Raw genomic sequence first — 18,641 nt, 5'->3', positions numbered from 1 at the left:
CCTTGGTTACAGGCAGTGGCCTGCCAGCTGGAACTTAACGTCTGAGCCCTTTATAAAGCAGAACCAGGCCACGTCGTCTTGGCCGAGTGGTTAAGGCAATGGATTTGATATTGATTGGAGTTCCCCATGCAGATTTGAACCCTGCCAACTACATTTCCCATCTTTCTCAATTCTCCACCATTTTGTGGTGCAGTCGTAGTGTCCCTACCCCTAGACTGAGAGATCTGAGTTCAAGTCCCACCTGCTCCAGAGTTGTGTTGTTATATCTCTGAACTGGTTGATTAGAAAAACAGATTAAATTTAAAATATGTAAAGCAGACCCAGGGAGGCCCTCTTGTGGCACATTCATAGTGTCTGCACTCCTAGATCAAGTGACTCAGGTCCAAGTCCCACCTGCTCCCGAGGTGTGTAATAACATCTTTGAACAGGCTGATTAGAAAAACAGGTTAGATAAAAAATACTCTAAAAGAAAGCAGACCCATAGGCGCCAGTGTGGCTCACTGGTTAGCACTGCAGCCCGACAACACCAAGGACCAAGGTTTGATTCCAGCTTAAAGAGCTCAGACTCTATTCCTTTGTGGTTTGAATAAACTGCCCTTGTAAACCAGGGGCTGTGAGTTCACGTCTCATTTGAAGTGTTTCAGATTTCTACTCCATTCAACAACAAAAAGAGCGATTGGTATTTCTGGGCCTTCTTGTAGCTCAGTGGTATGTCCCTACCCCTGGACCAGGAGGCCCAGGTTCAAGTCCCACTGCTCCAGAGGTGTGTAATCACATCTCTGAATAGGTTGATTAGAAAAATAGGTGAAATAAAAATGTAACAGACCCAAGGATGGGTCTGGAGAACTGCCTGTCCTGGGCTGGGTCTAACCTAGTAGTGGCTATATTTTGATGTTCAATGATAAATGATGTTCCTTTCCATTCAGGCTTCCTGAGTTATTACATGTTTCATGACTGTTTTACTGAAGGAAAAATGAAAAGAGAGGGAATGACAACAAGTTGGAATCATAACACACAGTTGTGCAGCAACTGCTGCTGGCTGCGGTGGGCATGTGCATAGAATGGATCAGTATAGATGGAAAGGATGTATTCGTTCCTCTGCAGTTCACACCACAGCACGTACACAATTCCAGGGACATCCATGCTGGGGCCCTATGAGCAGAGGCCTGAGGCTCCACATGAACCTGCTTTAGAGTTGGTACTTTCCTGATGTTTAGATTTCGAGGCAATCCATAGAATGGTCACAATTGCTCCAAAGCTCTAGGTGCTATTGTTAGATCTGCTGTCACACACATCATGAATATAGACATCCAAGACTCCACCACAGAGGCATCGCTTAATGTGATGTATAAGTGTGTTGGTGCCCTGGCAGACATATAATTATATTCGATATCACTTTCTGGGCAGGTGGTAATAGTGCTAAATCGAGCAATCCCCTCAGGAATGGGCTTGATTTTTATGATGATTGAATTATAGTCACATTCACACCAGATTTCTCACTTATATATCCACTGAAGGGGCACTGGATCCGAAATGTTAACTCTGCTTTCACTCCACAAATGCTGTCAGACCTGCTGAGTTTTTCCAGCAGTATCTGTTTTTGTCTCTAATTTCTAACATCCGCAGTTCTTTCAGTTTTTCCTCACTTATATGTTCTGCTGACAGAATAGACTGTTGAGTTTTCTGCCCTGCATGTGAAGGCTATACAATTTCAGTAAGGAAACTCAGAGTGGTCCTATCATAGCAGGTTTTCACAAGTTGTGAAAACATTTTGTTATTTGCTCCTATATCTTTTAAATATGGAGACATTGTTCACCAACTCTGCCACGTTAACCCAGCCATTTACTCATGTTTTCCTGCTGGGTACCTGTCCTTTAGCTCTCTTCCTTCTCAACATCCAACAGTAGTATCCCAAATGCATCTTCTTTTAAAGCTAGCTTTGCTGAAATAGTCGGTGCTGTTTACTGCCCAGCAAGCAATTTTGCCTTGTGCAAGGATTTATTGCAGATCTCCATTAAGTGCTGCTGGTTTGTCAAATATCCCTTTCCTGGTATCAGTGAGTTTCCTGTACCTAAGTCAATTTGCACAGATGGAGTGATGTTAATATAACCCTGAGAAATTGCAGCAATCAAATCCATATGCAAAATATGCAGCAGCAGCGCAGGAGAAAATGGTGTGTTGTGCCTGTTTACATTGCATCAAGACCAGAGCATGTACCCTCCTGTTACCATGGTTCCCGTTCAGCATTCTGTTTGCGCAACTGGTTCAAAGAGTTGTGTTCTTTTCATTTTTTGAAGGGATTCTGTTGTGAGGGTAGTTTTGCAAAGAAGCACAGAGCGTAAATGATAATTGTCATGCTGCAAAGGTACAGTGCTTTTTAAATTGATAGGGGAATTTGCAGAAATCTCTCCCATGTCGTTGCCATTTTCCTTCCATTTGCTTTAAATATAAAGATGTTAACATTGCACATTATGTTTCTTATCTCACTGGAGATGGAAGTTAAACTAAGATTAAGTCCTGGGTAAATAGATTTTCAAAATAAAAGAAAGTTTCAGAGCTTTTATACCTACACATATTGATTCGGCTCTTCATTTTGAGTTTAATACAAAATAAACAGAGTGCTGCTTTGAAAGCTCATTACCAAAGAATGCATAATATTCACTGGCAAAAGTTATTAACCTCAATGAGTGTAAAATGGACAAGTTGCATAGCAGTCAATATTTACAGTGCTATATTGTAATAAAAATTAATGTTTCACTGTCATTTGGAAAACATCCCAAGATAGAGAATGTCTATACATTGCACATGATCTCATTTTATTTCCAGTTCATTTATGAGAATTTGTTTTCCCTTTTTTAAAGTAATGAACCGTTTTCTAATTTATAAGGCCAAGGGGGAGACTGATTGCTGAGTATATTGCTTGTTAGTTCCTCACAGGAAGGGGTCTGATTGTAGTTGAGGGTGAGCAGCATTTTTGGTTTTAAGTCATTACTTACTGATTTCAATGATAGAGCTCAAGTCAGAATCTGCAATGAGAATGGGGGACAAAGTTTGGATGAGAACAGTGAAATATTTATCTTCACAGCTTCTGATTGGGATTTTTAATGCACTTTGAGTTCAGAGAAACTGAAAATAATCTGAAGGATTACTCTGAACATCAAAATGGCTGATAAAATGGCAACCAGCTCCTGTGCAGGCAGGGCCTGTTACATCATTTCACCGTGACGCAGCCTTCTTTCCTTGGAAACATTTGCACACACGTGTACGCTGTGCACAGGCTGTTAATCTGTCTGTTGCAGTGATGAGTTTTCCTTCTATTAAAAAGAAAGTCTCCCACACCCAGTGACTCAGACAACCCACTCTATTCCTCAAGGTTCTTTTTTAGAGGTCTGTCTAGGTTTATGGTGATTTTCCAAGCATTACAAAGATTTTTATTTTCCTTTAGGAGATCCCTTTTGCATATTGAGTTTGATCAGGGGGATTTTGGTCAGGGAATATTTTGTTAAACACATAGAGATTGGAAAACCATTAATCTGATTGGAGTTCACTCATATGAGCAGCCAACGATGTGAAAAAGGCTTCCACTCTGTCTAGAAACGGGGACACACAAAAGAGTCTCAGTAAAATCAGGAGGGTTTTTTATTTCGTCCAAACCAATATCAAAAGAACTTTTTTCAAAGGTCTAAAGTTTATGTTCAGATGTTTTTAATGGTAATAGAAGCAGGAGATGAAATCTCCATTGATTGCAGTGGGCTGATGCTCAGGAGTTTGATTCCATAATGCACTTATAAAGGCAGTCTCCATCTTTGATCCTTGCAGCTGCCATTCCACTGCCAAGCTGTGTTTGTGCTAATTATTGCATTATTGTAGCACCACTGAGTAATAACTGCAAAGTAATGCAGCCAAGAAGAATGACTGAATGATTGCACTCTTCATGACTTTTGTTTGTACACCTGGAAACCCAACACGTTTCACTATCTTAAGGCCTGATATCTCCTCCCCCCTTACCATGTCAATCATGAACAAAAGCAAGGTACTGTAAGACCGCTCTCCAACAACCATTGCCCTGTTTACAATTGGTTTTAATCTTGAAAAAGATGTGTCATTTTCAGAACACATTTGCACAACGGCATACATTCCTTTTTTAAACTCATTCATGGGGCTGTCGATGTTACTTCAAGACCCGCATTTGATATTTATCTCTAATTGCCCTTGAACAGAATGGCTTGCTTGTCCATTTCAGAGGTAGACCAGACCAGGTCTGGACAGTAGATTTCCTTCCCAAATAGGGTATTAATGAACCAGATAGGTTTTTGAACAGCAATTGATGATAGCTATCGTGGTCATGATTAGCTAGCTTTCAACTCCAGATTCATTAGTTTAATTTATGTTTCATTGGATTTAAAACCAGAGTATTACCCTGAGCTCTGCATTATTAGCCCAGTACCATTTCTGCTACTCCTCCCTTTGAATGATTAACTTCAGAATCTTTTTTTAACACTTTGCTCCTTTTGTTACTTTAAATTTTTTTGTTGACTGAACAACAAATGGGAAATGGGGATAGAGTAAGCAGCTCAAGCTGAAGCACCTTCCCAAGTGTGATTGACCGAACAGCTGCTACCTCTGCTGTCATTTCCATTAAGACTGGAGCTTTATTTGTCCTGTTTCTGAGTGAGCTTTGTGTTTGACAGGATATATGCATGTGTAGAAAATGACTTGCAATCATGTACCGCTTTTCACCACCATTGGAAATCTTAAAGCATTTTATAGCCGATACTCTCTGTTGGACTGTGGGCGACACAGCAGCTAATTTACACACAGCACGATCCAGCAATCAAAAATGTAGTAAATCTGGTTGAGGAATAATTATGTGCCAGGACACTGAGGATAATTCCCCAATAATTCCTCAAAGTAGTGCCAGAAGATAATTTACATACATCTGAGAGTGCATATCAGTTCATCCCAAAAAACAGCAACTTCAACAGTGCAACACTTGTTCTGTGCAGCACTGGATTATCAGTCTTGATGTTTTTGTGCTCAATTTATGATATGGGATATGATTTCAGAACCTTGTGACCCAGAAGCAAGAGTGCCACTATCTAATACATATATGATACATATTAGAGAATAGGAAGGGAAGGATCTCTTTGCAAACTTTTGATTCATATAGGTCAGAAAGAGCCCAGGCGTCAAAGGAACTTGAGCATATTGCAAATTAATTTTGGCAGCTCAGTGGATTTGCACTCCATGTAATGCCATACTGAGTTGTTACGCAATTACTGCCTTCAGGAAGTAACACTTGACTCTGCTCCTACATCAGGTTAGCCTTGACATCACAAACTTCCACTATAATTTAGCATTGCTACAAAGCCACAATCATGCAGCATGCCTGTAGTCTAAATCCATGGGATTAATTTACTTTTAAGAACGGGCATTGTGGATTGGCTGAAATCATTAGAACAAAATTTGTGTTTTTCATAACTGAAGGCTAATCCAAAACTCAAGTTTATATATTGCCATTATATTGATAAATCTGCTCCTGTACAGAGTTCTTCAGTCTCAATATCCATCCGTTTAACATTTGACCTGCACAATTATTTTTATAGAATCCCTACAATGTGGAAACAGGCCATTCGGCCCAACAGGTCCACACTGACTCTCTGAAGAGCATCCCACCCAGACTCACCCCTGTACCCTATCTGTTGTACTTTTATTTCCACAGTGTTGTGCTAGTATTCTTTCCAAATTTTGTAATGGGCTTTTTTTTCTACAAAGGTGCAATTGAATCGTGGCAATAATGTCTTGTACTGGCGAACAACAGGGTTTTCAATGGGTACGAAAATACTAAAGCCGGTTCTCATTAGGAACATTTTTATCACAGGTATGTTGGAAGCTAGACTGAGCCAATGAAATAGCCTATTTAAAAGTAAATATTTCATGATGAAGTCAATTCCTCGCTACTGTTTGCTATGTGGTTATGTAAGATAATTCCTGAATCATGATCTCATGAGAAGAAATTAGTTTGAAATAATAGAGCAAAATGCCATCTGACTTGCTTCAAGTCATTTGTTCTGGTTACCCAGATTGTACTTAATTGACTTTCTCTTAGGAATCTATAAAGATTTATTTTCATATAAATTGGATATGACAAGGTGGTGCTTATAAGTGACAATCCCCCAGGTTCATAAATTAAATAGAATCAATTTAAGGGCTGGCAGCGGCAAAATAAGAAGACTATGAAAGCTGTCAAATTGTTTTGATTAAAAACTTCACTGTTTCACCAATGCCTTTCAGGAAAGTGAACCTGCTTCTTCCATTTGGGCCTGGCCTATATCCCAAGCAATGGGATTGAGTTCAACTTTGACTTGTAGTGCAGAATGGTGGTACATCTCACGCCATGTGCTTTGCTTGGAATCAATGGAAAGGAAAGTTAATTGGTTGTTAGAGGGCAGCTGATCTCCTATATGTGCTTCCTAACTAAGGCAATTTATTTACCTCTTGTCTGGTTAATTCTAATGAATAGATATTCTTAGTTATGCTGGTCACACGGTTGCAGCAAATATTGAACATCTCAACATTCTGGACTATGTATCTGGAATAAAATCCTGACTATCTAGTATTTGCTGCAGTCTAGTGACCTACTGCATTGCAATCCTCTTTTCACCTTCTAACTTGATAATGTTGATGTTAACTGTGTTCTCTCTGTTGTTAACATCATTTGAATCTCAATTGTCACTGCCATCATTTCAGAGCAACTGGAGATCAGCATAAAGATGGCCTTTCCAGTGTTTCCCACTTCCAAAGAGTAATTTATTTTAATAGGAGACAAAGTAGGCTTTCAATAAGGTTGCACATAAGGGATTAGCGTGCAAAATTAAAGTGCATAGGACTGTGGGTAGTATACCGACATGGATAGAGATCTGGTTGGCAGATAGGAAACAAAGCGTAGGAATAAATGGGTCATTTTCTGAGTGACAAGCCATAACTAGCGGAGTAACGCAGGGACCAGTGCTTGGACCCCAGCTATTCACAATATGTATTTGTGATTTAGATGAGGGAATTAAATGTAATATCTCCAAGTTTGTAAATTACACAAAGCTGGAGGAAGGGTGTGCTGTGAAAAGGATGCAGAGAAGTTTTAGTGCAATTTGGACATGTTAAGTATACATGGCAAGTGCAATATAATGTAGATAAATGTTACATTGTCCATTTTGGTAGCAAAAATATGGAGGCAGATTGGGAAAGGGGGAAGTGCAATGGGACTTGGGTGACCTTATATACTATTCACTGAAATGAAGCATGCAGGTGCAGCAGGCGGTAAAGAAGACAATGGTATGTTGGCCTTCATGGCAAGGAAAATTGACGACTGGAGTAGGGATGTCTTGCTGTAATTGAACAGAGCATTGGTAACATTGTACCTGGAGTATAGTGTGCGGTTTTGTTTTCTTATCTGAGGAAGGATATTCTGGCTACTGAGGCAGTGCAAAGAAGTTTTATTGGCCTGATTCCTTGGATATCAGAACTGACACACAAGGGAAAACTCAATTGGGTAGGAATATAATTTAGAGTTTAGAAGAATGAAAGGGTGCTCATAGAAACCCATAAAATTCTATCAAGATTGGACAAGGTAGATGCAGGAGGTTGGTCTGAATGACCGTGAAGTCTAGAACCAGGGGTCAACAGTCTAAGGACAAAGAATAGGCCTTTTTGGACAGAGATAGGGAGAAATTTCTTCAACCCAAGAGTGATAAGTTTAGTGATTGTAACAGGGTCAACTCATAGAATACAAATTCCCTGATTGGACCAGATTAACAGCCCCAGTCAGACAGCTCTGGCTGACAGATAAGAACAGGAATGTCAACTATTCTGTTCATTCTGAGATCTGATTCTGAGGAGCCTAGATCAATGTCAGGGACACTCCAGATGTCAATAAACGGTGATTTGGTGATGGGATACTGGCACTGGGATATTTCTGCAAGCGTGTGGAATTCTCAGCCACAGGGAAAAAAAAAATGAAGACTTACAAAAAAGATATAGATATCCTTCTTAGGACTAAAAGAAGATCTGGGGAGAAAGCAGGAACAACTACTGGGGGTTTGGATGGTCAGCCATGGTCATACTGAATGGCAGAGCAGGCTTGGAGGTCTGAATGGGTTCCTACTACTCTTATATTCTTCATTTCTATGACAAAAAACAGATGTGTGAAAGTAAGTCTGTGAATGGGTTTCGTTGACTTTTGTGTGTATCTTCTGTTCATCTTCTATTCCAGTTGTGTAACTGTGTACCGTGATCTGTGGCTAATCTGCATGTTACATTGGTTGTGTTTGTGTGGGTTTCCTGACATAGGACCACACCTTTTAGCCTATTAATGACCTGTTCAGTAAGCTTTTTATAAGGACGCTTATTGTGCGCTAATCCCTCGCACCATATTTAAATAGTTTAGGATTTTAATCCCCGGTCAGTGGAGCTTTATTCTGTTTGAATCCAAACCATGATGCCCATTTTTCACAACCAGTGTAGCCATGAGCAGCACAACACAGGTTCTTCCCAAAAGCTTTACACCACAGGTGTTTTTGACATATATAACCCTATGACTAGCAGAACGGCACTACATATGGGAATCTTTGCGTGTTACTGTGTCTCCCTGTTTATTACGTAGAATACAGGATTACTGAAATGTACTGATTTTGTAATGTGTCAGAGGATGATGATACAGAGGAGGATTAAATAACTATGATGGAAAATGTCTTTTGAGACAAAATCCTCTCTGTTTGAAAGGTTTTGAAAGCATTTTTATTAAGCTTCTTAACAGATGATTTCTATATTTCATGTTGTGATTGTTAAATGTGGCATTTGCTTGTAGCAACTTTCTGAATGATCAAATAGAATTCTGCTTGAAAGACATTGTATTACTTTCGATCAGTACTTTATTGCTCGTCACTATTTTTGTATGGTTACCCGGTGCTATCCACGCACAGCCTCCTGCTTTCATGTAGGAAAATTGCTGGTGTCACATTGAGTAGGTTCAGCCTGATAGAATCCTTTTAAAACAGAAATTCTGTTTATTTTATGCACAATTATCCTTGATACAATTTTGTAATGTTTGGAATAATATGAATCCTTCTGCTATCTACCAGTTTTAATCATGATGGACTGACAGTAAGTATCTAGATATATAACCAAGGGATCCTCACAGTTTATATTTTCCCATAATGGAGCATTTGTGTATACAGTTGTCATCATTAAATGCAGCATAAAATGTTACAATATAGAGTGAGTAAATTTTAATTTAAAGTGCATGAAACTTTGGTTTCTCCTCCAGTTTGCAAGATCTTTTGGAACATAATGATCTACACCCTTCAAAATGATGGGTCTTACTGGCCATTTGGACAGCTGAGCTATGTTAAATATTACACAATAGTTGATGTGCTGCACAACAATACTGTCTCAACTGATTACATGTTATTCATCACTTTGCTGTGTGTCTGCTGTTGTAATAATGGAACTTTTGTCCTGTTTGACCACATTTGGACTTCCAAACTAATTGCACAAAGCACTTTGAGACCTGTTCATGAGAAAGACACAATATAAATTCAAGTATAATATTATGGCGCCTACTGTTGTGATTGGGAACATAAACTGGTTGCAGGTAGCACTGATTATATTTGATAAATGTTCATAGGAGAAGGTAAATTGGTGTAAAAATATCATCATTGTGTTTTGTGTCCAGTTTCATTTCTGGACTGAAATGAAAATTGGTCAATGAAATTGATGTAACTATGCTGATAGTTACAAAAGAGATAAACATCTGGCTTAATTAATTAGCCAAACTTTGTCTTTCTTTGTCAACAACTATCTGGTTTTGTTTATTTTTAAGGAGTAGCCTATACATCGGAATGTTTTCCATGTAAACCAGGCACGTTTAATGCAAAACCTGGATCCTCCCGCTGTAATTTATGTCCAAGAAACACCTATTCTCCAAGAGCAGCAACTTCATGTCAAGCATGTGAAAAAGATAAATATTCAGGTAACAGATGACTGAAGTGAATTCATTGTTAATTGTATCGTGCCCTAGTTACATTCATATATTATTTTGCAGTTAAGCACTCATGCAACAAATATCAAATAAACACTTTTGTTTCTGTAAAGATACCAATGTACAGACAAATAAAGCCATCACCTAAAATTCTTCTCTCCTCTAGAGGCATTGGTCCATTTATTTTAAATATGTTAAAATGGTGAAGAGAGAAATTTCACACACCCATATTAACAGCAAGCCAATATCACACAACTCAGCACCAGGGCTTTGGTATTCCGACCTTTTGATATATAAAGAGGGAAAAGTAGGATGTTACTTCACATATATAAGGAAACTTGTCCATTCAATGACTTCTGTTCCTTCTTGCATATACCATTTTTGAGGTTTGCAAATGAGAAACCTCTTTAATATTTCCATTTGCCTCCTTTTTCATGCATGTTTGCATTGTTCTCTTCTTATGGACGTGTGTGGTTTTGCTGGAACACAGTTTAGTGGGAGCCACATACTTCTATAGGACTTCATCCAAGCAGAATCTTTTTACTGATAGGTTAGAAAGGTGAATGCTGGAGGTTACTTCATAATAGGAACCCATCACAACCATTCTGGTCTTGTGCTTGTCTGACATTCACACAATCCTTAAGTAATCTCTGGCAAAAGTGCTTACTTCCTTAACTGGATGGTTAATAATTCAATGGCTCAACACCCTCAGCCATAGTTGCTTGAATTAACTAACAATTTGTTTGTGACCCTGAACCCTTTAATACTCTAAGATAATCATAGCAGCCAAGAGGGCAGAAAAGAAATGGTTGCCTTTGCTGTGGCTCCTTATGGTTGTTTTATTCCCATGTGATGCATCAGCTAATGCTCCATGTGTCATTGCTTTAATTTTACACCCAAAGATGTGAGGAATAAAATGTTTGAAGATTATTGATATCTTGGCTTGCTCAATTCTTGAGTATATTTGCGCCGAAAATATTTTGAGATCTGTTTGCTTGTTTTATTCATCACGATTGGATCTAGGTCATTGTCTGTGCTTCGATTCCATGACATTTATCCATTTGTGTTATTTTTGATTCAGAGCCTGGTTCAGGAGCATGCAAACCACGACCTCCATGCTCAGGGAAGGACTATTTCTCTACACATACACCATGTGATGTTGAAGGAAAGGTAATTCTCTTAGAGAGAATTTGTGGGATTTTAACTGATTTACTAATCATTTTGCATAAAGATGGCCACCTGCTGTTTACAGATGGGTCTGAAAGGGTTAATGCTCAGCAATATCATTAGCACCACCCACTATGATGAATGTTGTATATTCTTGTGAACAGATAGCTTAGGACCTCAGAGGAGTAAAATCTAAAACTGAGGCTCTCCTCAGTCTCTGTGTGGAAGTTTCTCCTTCCTGATGTGGTGAGAGTAATCGCACATAAGGTAACGAAATAAGGTGAGAATGTAACAACCATTCCTAACATTGAGAAAAAAAAACCCTCCAATATTTCACTGAAACCTTAAATAGTGACTTCACAACCTCACCCACGAACGGTGACAACCTTATTTCCATGCATCTGCATTTCCTTAAAGCTCCAACCTGCCCAATTTCCAACTTCCAATTCTCCTTTCCTCCACCAAGAAACTGGATGGCACAAATTCCTGGCAGTTAAAACACAGGATGTACCTGGTGGTTACAGCTCATCAAGTGCCTGTCCCAGCCATCTGAGAGTTGCTTCCTCTGCACAATTTCTCCGCAGGGTCCATGGCTACTATCCTCCTCTCACTTTCAGATATGCAACTCTGCTTCAGCAAACCACCAGCTTCATCACATCATTATGTCTGCTCTCAGAATAACTGAGACATCACTTCAGTCCTTCAAGAACGTTATTTTGAAGCTGATGGACGCTCGTGACCCATATTTTCTGACTCGATCACTCTGCGCACTGAGCACACCAGATATCTTGTGTATCTATGCAGGTTACTTCTGTGCTACCATGGACACATACACCTAATAGATCTAAGCTTGTTTTTATTGCTGCCAATTTACCTTGCTTTTTAACATGGAGGAGAATCAGGTAGCTCATAACCGTGGAAAGCACTGAAATGTCAATCTATCAGTGAGTCAGGGGGTGGACATGCCACTCCATGGCACTGTGCCAAATCAACATCAGAACTGCAGCATGTACCAGCAGCTCATGTAGCAAACATACTGTTTGTTCTTCAAGCGAATGGGTATGTGTGAAAGTCAAAGGGGAAAACTCCTTAGTTGGGGTGAAGGGGAACTACAATCAATCAAGGGGCTTATCAGACTACACCACATGGGGCTGGCCATGGTTAGTTCTGGGGGCGCAAGCAGTACAGGTCTTACAAGTAGGACAGTCAGGGTGCTGATGAGAGATCAGTCTGGGGATTAGGTCAATATGTCAGTAATGAGACAAAGGTGAGTAATAAGTAGAATAGAAGTGGATACAAATGCATCCATGGTCATGCATGAGCAAGAGAGGTGCAGTGTGTAAGAAGTACAGATGGCACAAATGATTAATAGCTTTGGAAGATGCAATGGTGCGAGTCCCTGAGTGGACATGATGTATGCAGTACTAAGAGTTGTGGGCCATGAGTCTTGGTGAAATATGTGTGCAGTGGCAGAGTTAGAGTGAGTGGTGTTCCTGTGAGTGGGAAAAGATGGTGGTACTTCCCTTTGAGGAGGGCTGAAGATCATTGAACAACTTGTATTTTTGCTGGGCATCCCTCTTAAATCAGGACTGATGCTGCTATGTCTGCCAGGCTAGCTGTGTCTTGCATTGCCTCGTAGGCATCTTCCTCTCCACCAGCACTTCCAGATCCCCGTCCTGGAAGCAGGGAGTGAGCTTGCCTCTTCCCTGAGACATTTTCAAGATCACTGTCTGCAATTTGAAAGGTCATTCCTGCTGTTACAAAGTTGGGTAGAGTAATTGTGAAGTGGAATGCAGGAAGTTCCTTTAGGAGATTTGTGCTTTGTCTGTGCTTAGAAATCTTAAAAAAAAATGTATGTCTGTAAGCATCAGCTGAAGTTGCCAGTTACAGAGAGCCTCAAAAAGTGAAACAAGTGTATCAAAGCCTTTTAGGTGGCAGGCAAAACAGTATTCTTGTTTTGATGTTTGAAGAAACGTCAGCTTTCCTGCTCCTCTGATGCTGCTTGGCCTGCTGTGTTCATCCAGCTCTACACCTTGTTACCTCAGATTCTCCAGTATCGGCAGTTCCTACTATTCTTGTTTTGATGTTGTGACAACAAGTTTGGATTTGGCCAATTGATTTAAAATCAAGAACTCAGTGATTCAAGGCCAATTGAATTTGAAAGCTGATGGTGTTGACAGTCTGAGCCCAATCATTTTGTGAGGATTTATTGCATCATCTTAAGAAAGTGCTTTTTGAAAATCGGCAGAGAACCACCTGCCATCTGAAAGAGAGAGCGATCCGCCACCTACCAGAGTTAGCACCATTCAGCTCTCAGAGAAAGCCCATCTAATTAATCAAAGGTACAATGTTATCTTAGCTCAAAGTCCTCATTGAAGAAATTATAGAGATAAAACAGCCCTGACAGCAGAATTAAAGCAAGAAAAGTGTTTGTGAAGAGAACAGAGACAACAGAATATTCCAGAACTTGGAGAGATTAAGTTATAATTTATTGCTTCTTATTAATTGGGTTTATATTAGTGGGCCTTGTCTTTATTTAAATAGCATTCCAGTAGAATTTATCCCAGTTAGGGAGTAGTTAGTAGTCTAAAGGGGAATTGTCGGTCTGTTAGTAATTCTGTTAATTTGTTCATTGTTTGGTTAAATAAATAAATTGTTTCTTGTTACTTGTAAAGTGGAGATCAGGGATTTTCTTTCTTTTAACCAGTCTTTCAATAGATTACGCGGGGAAAGACAAGCTTCCCTGGGTGTTTCGGGGTAATTAGGAGAGGGGAACCACCAATACTGTCATAACAGATTGGGTCTTGTGTTTTAGTTTAACAATCAGAGGGGTTCGGCCATTTCCCAATTGTAACACTCCCTATAGTGTTCTGGTGCCACAGGCTTGTAAACCCAAAGGTCCTGATAGTGGTGAGCAATTCCACCTCACTCCACATGACTCCACAAGAAATGCTCGCAGCAGCTCAGTTGCGTAGGTAGTGAGGTATGAAGCAAAAGATTGAATTAAAACTTTGATCTGATCTTTGACAGCATACCGAAGACATTTTCCTTTGTGTACGGAGTTAGTCAAGTTCTGGTTTTGGAGTATTGTTTTAAAATTGTGATGTGTACAGAATTTAGTGAGAAGTTGTAACATTGAGAGTCAAAATTCATGATTGAAAAGGGTTTGGGAGAAAGTGAAGTGAAAGGAAATGTAAATCTTGTGGTGCAGATCCAAACCGGCAGGTATAACATGGTCGGCACCACGGGGACGTGGCTGCCAGGGGACCAGGATTGGGAACTGAATATCCAAGGATATACATCCCATTGAAAAGGTAAGGCCGAGGGGGTGAGATTGCCTTATTAGTGAGAAATGAAATTAAATCAAAAGGAAGAAACGAAGTAGGGTCAGATGGTGTAGAATCTGTGTGGGTGGAATTGAGGAACTGTAAAGGTAAAAAAACCATAGTTGGGGTTGTGTACAGGCCTTCAAACAGTAGTCAGGAGCTGGGGTGCAAGGTACACCAGGAGGTAGAAAAGGTGTGTAAGAACAGCAAAGTCACAGTGATCATGGGGGATTTCAATCTGCACGTGGACTGGGAAAACCATCTTGGTAGTGGATTGCAAGAAAAGGAGTTTGTGGAATGTCTACAAGATGGCTTTTTGGAGCAGCTCGTGGTGAAGCCCACAAGGGAACAGGCAATACTGGATTTAGTGTTGTGCAATGAGGCAGACTTGATAAGGGAGTTTAAGGTAAAGGAACCCTCAGGAAGCAGTGATCATAAGATGATAGAATTTACTGTGCAATTTGAGAGGGAGAAGATAGAATCAGAGGTAACGGTATTATAGCTGAATAAAGGCGACTACAGAGGTATAAGGGAGGAGCTGGGCAGAATTGACTGGGAGAGGAGCCTAGCAGGAAAGACAGTGGAACAGCAATGGCAGGAGCTTCTGGGAGTAATTCAGGAGACACAGCAAAAATTCATTCCAAGGAAAAAGAAGCATGGTACAGGGAGGATGAGGCAACCATGGCTGACTAAAGAAGTCAGGGATAGCATAAAAGCAAAAGAGAAAGCATATAATGTGGCAAAGGGCAGTGGGAAACCAGAGGATTGGGAAGCTTACAAAGACCAACAGAGGGCAACAAAAAAAGAAATAAGGAGGGAGAAGATTAAATATGAGGGTAAGCTAGGCAGTAATATAAATGAAGATTGTAAGAGTTTCTTTAGTTATATAAAGGGCAAAAGAGAGGAAAAAGTGGGCATTGGACCACTGGAAAATGACAGTGGAGAGATTGTAGTGGGGAACAAGGAAATGGCTGAGGAACTAAATAATTACTTCGCATTAGTCTTTGCAGTGGAAAACACGAGTAATATCCCAGAAATTCAAGAGAGTCAGGGGGCAGAGCTGAGTATGGTGGCCATCACCAAGGAAAAGGTGCTAGTAAAACTGATTGGCCCGAAGGTGGACAAATAACCTGGACCAGATGGACTATATCTCAGAGTTCTAAAGGAGATAGCTGAAGAGATAGTGGAAGCGTTAGTGCTGATCTTTCAGGAATCGCTAGAGTCAGGGAGGGTCCCAAAGGACTGGAAAATTGCTAACATGACACCCATGTTTAAAAAGGGAGTAAGGCAAAAGATGGAAAATTACAGGCCGATTAGCCTAACCTCAGTCGTGGGTAAGATTTTGGAGTCCATTGTAAAGGATGAGATTTCTCAATACTTGGAAGTGTATAGTAAAATAGGGCAAAGTCAGCATGGTTTCATCAAGGGGAGGTCATGCCTGACAAATCTGTTAGAATTCTTTGAGGAGGTAACAAGCAGGGTAGACCAAGGAGAGCCAATGCATGTTATCTATCTGGACTTCAAGAAGGCCTTTGATAAGGTGCCACACAGGAGGCTGCTGAGTAAGATAAGGGCCCACAGTGTTAGAGGCAAGGTGCTAGCATGGAAAGAAGATTGGCTGTCTGGCAGAAAGCAGAGAGTGGGGATAAAGCAGGATGGCAGCCAGTGATAAATGGTGTTCCGCAAGGGTCAGTGCTGGGACCACAACTTTTCACTTTGTACATTAATGATCTAGATTAAGGAACTGTGGGCATTCTGGCTAAGTTTGCAGACGACACAAAGATAGGTCGAGGGGCAGGTAGTATTGAGGAGTGGGGAGGCTGCAGAAGGATTTGGACAGGTTAGGAGAGTGGGCAAAGAAGTGGCAGATGGAGTACAATGTGGGAAAGTGTGAGGTCATGCACTTTGGTAAGAAGAATAAAAGCATGGACTATTTTCTAAATGGGGAGAAAATTCAGAAGTCTGAAGTGTAAAGAGACTTGGGAGTTCTAGTACAGGATTCTCTCAAGGTAAACATGCAGGTTGAGTCAGTAGTCAGGAAGTAAATGCAATGTTGGCATTTATTTTGAGAGGATTTGAATATAAAAGCAGGGATGTACTACTGAGGGTTTATAAGGCTCTGGTCAGGCCACATTTGGAGTATTGTGTGCAGTTTTGGGCCCCATATCTCAGAAAGGATGTACTGGCCCTGGAGCGGGTTCAGAGGAGGTTCACGAGAATGGTCCCAGGAATGGAAAGCTTAACATATGAGGAACGTTTGAGCACTCTGAGACTATACTCATTGGAGTTTAGAAGGATGAAGGGGCATCTAATTGAAACTTGCAGAATACAGAATGGCCTGCACAAAGTGGATGTTGGGAAGATACTTCCATTGGTAGGAGAGTCTAGAACCGGAGGGCACAACCTCAGAGTAAAGAGAAGACCTCTTAGAACTGAGATAAGGAGAAACTTCTTCAGCCAGAGAGTAGTGAATCTATGGAATTCACTGCCACAGAAGGCTGTGGAGGCCAGGTCATTGAGTACATTTAAGACTGAGATAGATAGGTTCTTGATTATCAAGAGGATCAAGGGTTACAGAGAGAAAACAGGAGAATGGAGTTGAGGAACTTATCAGCCATAATTGAATGGCGGAGCAGACTCGATGGGCCGAATGACCTAATTTCTGCTCCTATGTCTTATGGTCTTGTGGGAGGAGCTTAAAGCTCAGGATGAGCAGGAGATGGGCCTGAAGTTAAATTCTTAAAAATGGAAACTCAGCCCCCAACACTTCACAAGCATATTTTCTTCTTATACTTGCAGTTAGGAATTGATTGAATAACTTGCTCGTCTTCCAGCAGCTGAAGGAGAAAGAATGCTTGCCCTAGTCACAACTGCCATGATCAGCTTGCTCCCACAAAAGAGCCAGCGCCTCCACCTTCACAATATCCAAAATACACTGCTTTGGTTTTTAATCAGCCATAGGATGGGGGAATTACTGGCTGGGGCATTTATTACTTATTCCTAATTTCCATTGAGAACGTGATGATGAACTGCCTTCTTGAAGCACTGCAATTAATGCCGTGTAGGTACACCACAGTGCTGTTAGGAAGAGCCATAGAGCCTTACAGCACAGAAACAGACCCTTCGGTCCAACCAGTCCATGCTAAATATCCCAAACTAAACTAGTGCCACCTGCCTGCTCCTGGCACATATCCTTCCAAATCTTTCCTATTCATATATCCGTCCAAATGTCTTTTAAATGTTGTAATTGTACTCACATCTCCCACTTCCTCGGGAAGTTCATTCCACGTGTGAACCACCCTCTGTGTAAAAAAAAATTGACCTCTTATGTCTTTTTTAAAACTGTCTCCTCTCACCTTAAAAATGTGCCCCCTGGTCTTGAAATCCCCCGTCCTTGATCCAGTAACAACAAAGGAACTCAGTATAGTTCCAATTCAGAATGGTGTGTGCTTAGGTGAGGATTTTATGGGTAATGATGTTCCCATGTATCTACTGCACATGATCTTCCAGGTGACATAGGTTGCAGGTTTTGAAAGTGCCGTTCTAAAAGCCCTGGTGAATTGTTGCACTGCACCTATCACATGATACGTACCAACTGCTATTGTAGAGGAAATGAATGTTGAAGGTGGTGCATGTGATGCCAATCAAGCAAGCTGCTTTGTCCTGGATGGTGCCAAACCTCTTAGGTTTCATTGGAGCTGTACCCATCCAAGCAAGTGGGGAGTATTCCATCACAACTAGTGCCCTGTAGATTGTGGGCAGGTTTTTAGAAGTCAGGAGGTGAGTTGCTTGCTGCAGAATTCCTAGCCTCTGACCAGCTTCTGGTCAATGATAACCCCAAGTATGCTGATAGTGGGGACTTCAGGTTTGGTAATGCAGCTGAATGTCAATCGATGATGGTTGGATACTCTCCTGTTAGAGATCATCTTTTGTATGACGTGAATTTTACTTTCAACTTACCAAGGCATGCCTGAGTGTTGTCAAGTTCTTGCTGCATTTAGGCATAAGCTTCTTCAGTATTTGAGGAGTATTGAATGGAGCTGTGCAAATGTCAGTAAACATCCCCATTTCTGACCGTATGATGAAGGGAAAGTCATTGATGAAGCAGCTAA

General features: G+C 40.7%; 2 protein-coding genes across 3 annotated transcripts in view; both read left to right on the top strand.

The window, feature by feature from the left end:
* The window catches only part of LOC109913838 (cadherin EGF LAG seven-pass G-type receptor 2-like), a 990,249-nt gene that overhangs the window by 456,675 nt on the left and 514,933 nt on the right, over positions 1-18,641 (top strand). The window lies entirely within an intron of this gene.
* The window catches only part of elapor1 (endosome-lysosome associated apoptosis and autophagy regulator 1), a 126,949-nt gene that overhangs the window by 56,518 nt on the left and 51,790 nt on the right, over positions 1-18,641 (top strand). For both annotated transcript variants that reach the window (XM_048612104.1, XM_048612105.1), the window contains 3 exons: positions 5,776-5,881; positions 9,878-10,027; positions 11,118-11,206. In XM_048612104.1, coding sequence (XP_048468061.1) covers positions 5,776-5,881; positions 9,878-10,027; positions 11,118-11,206 — 345 coding nt within the window. The remainder of the gene's footprint in view (positions 1-5,775; positions 5,882-9,877; positions 10,028-11,117; positions 11,207-18,641) is intronic.

Source organism: Rhincodon typus, chromosome 25 (assembly GCF_021869965.1).
Source record: "Rhincodon typus isolate 14 chromosome 25, sRhiTyp1.1, whole genome shotgun sequence".
Lineage (NCBI taxonomy): Eukaryota > Metazoa > Chordata > Chondrichthyes > Orectolobiformes > Rhincodontidae > Rhincodon > Rhincodon typus.
Note: the sequence above shows the minus strand (reverse complement) of the source record. Positions and strands in the feature narration are given on the sequence as shown.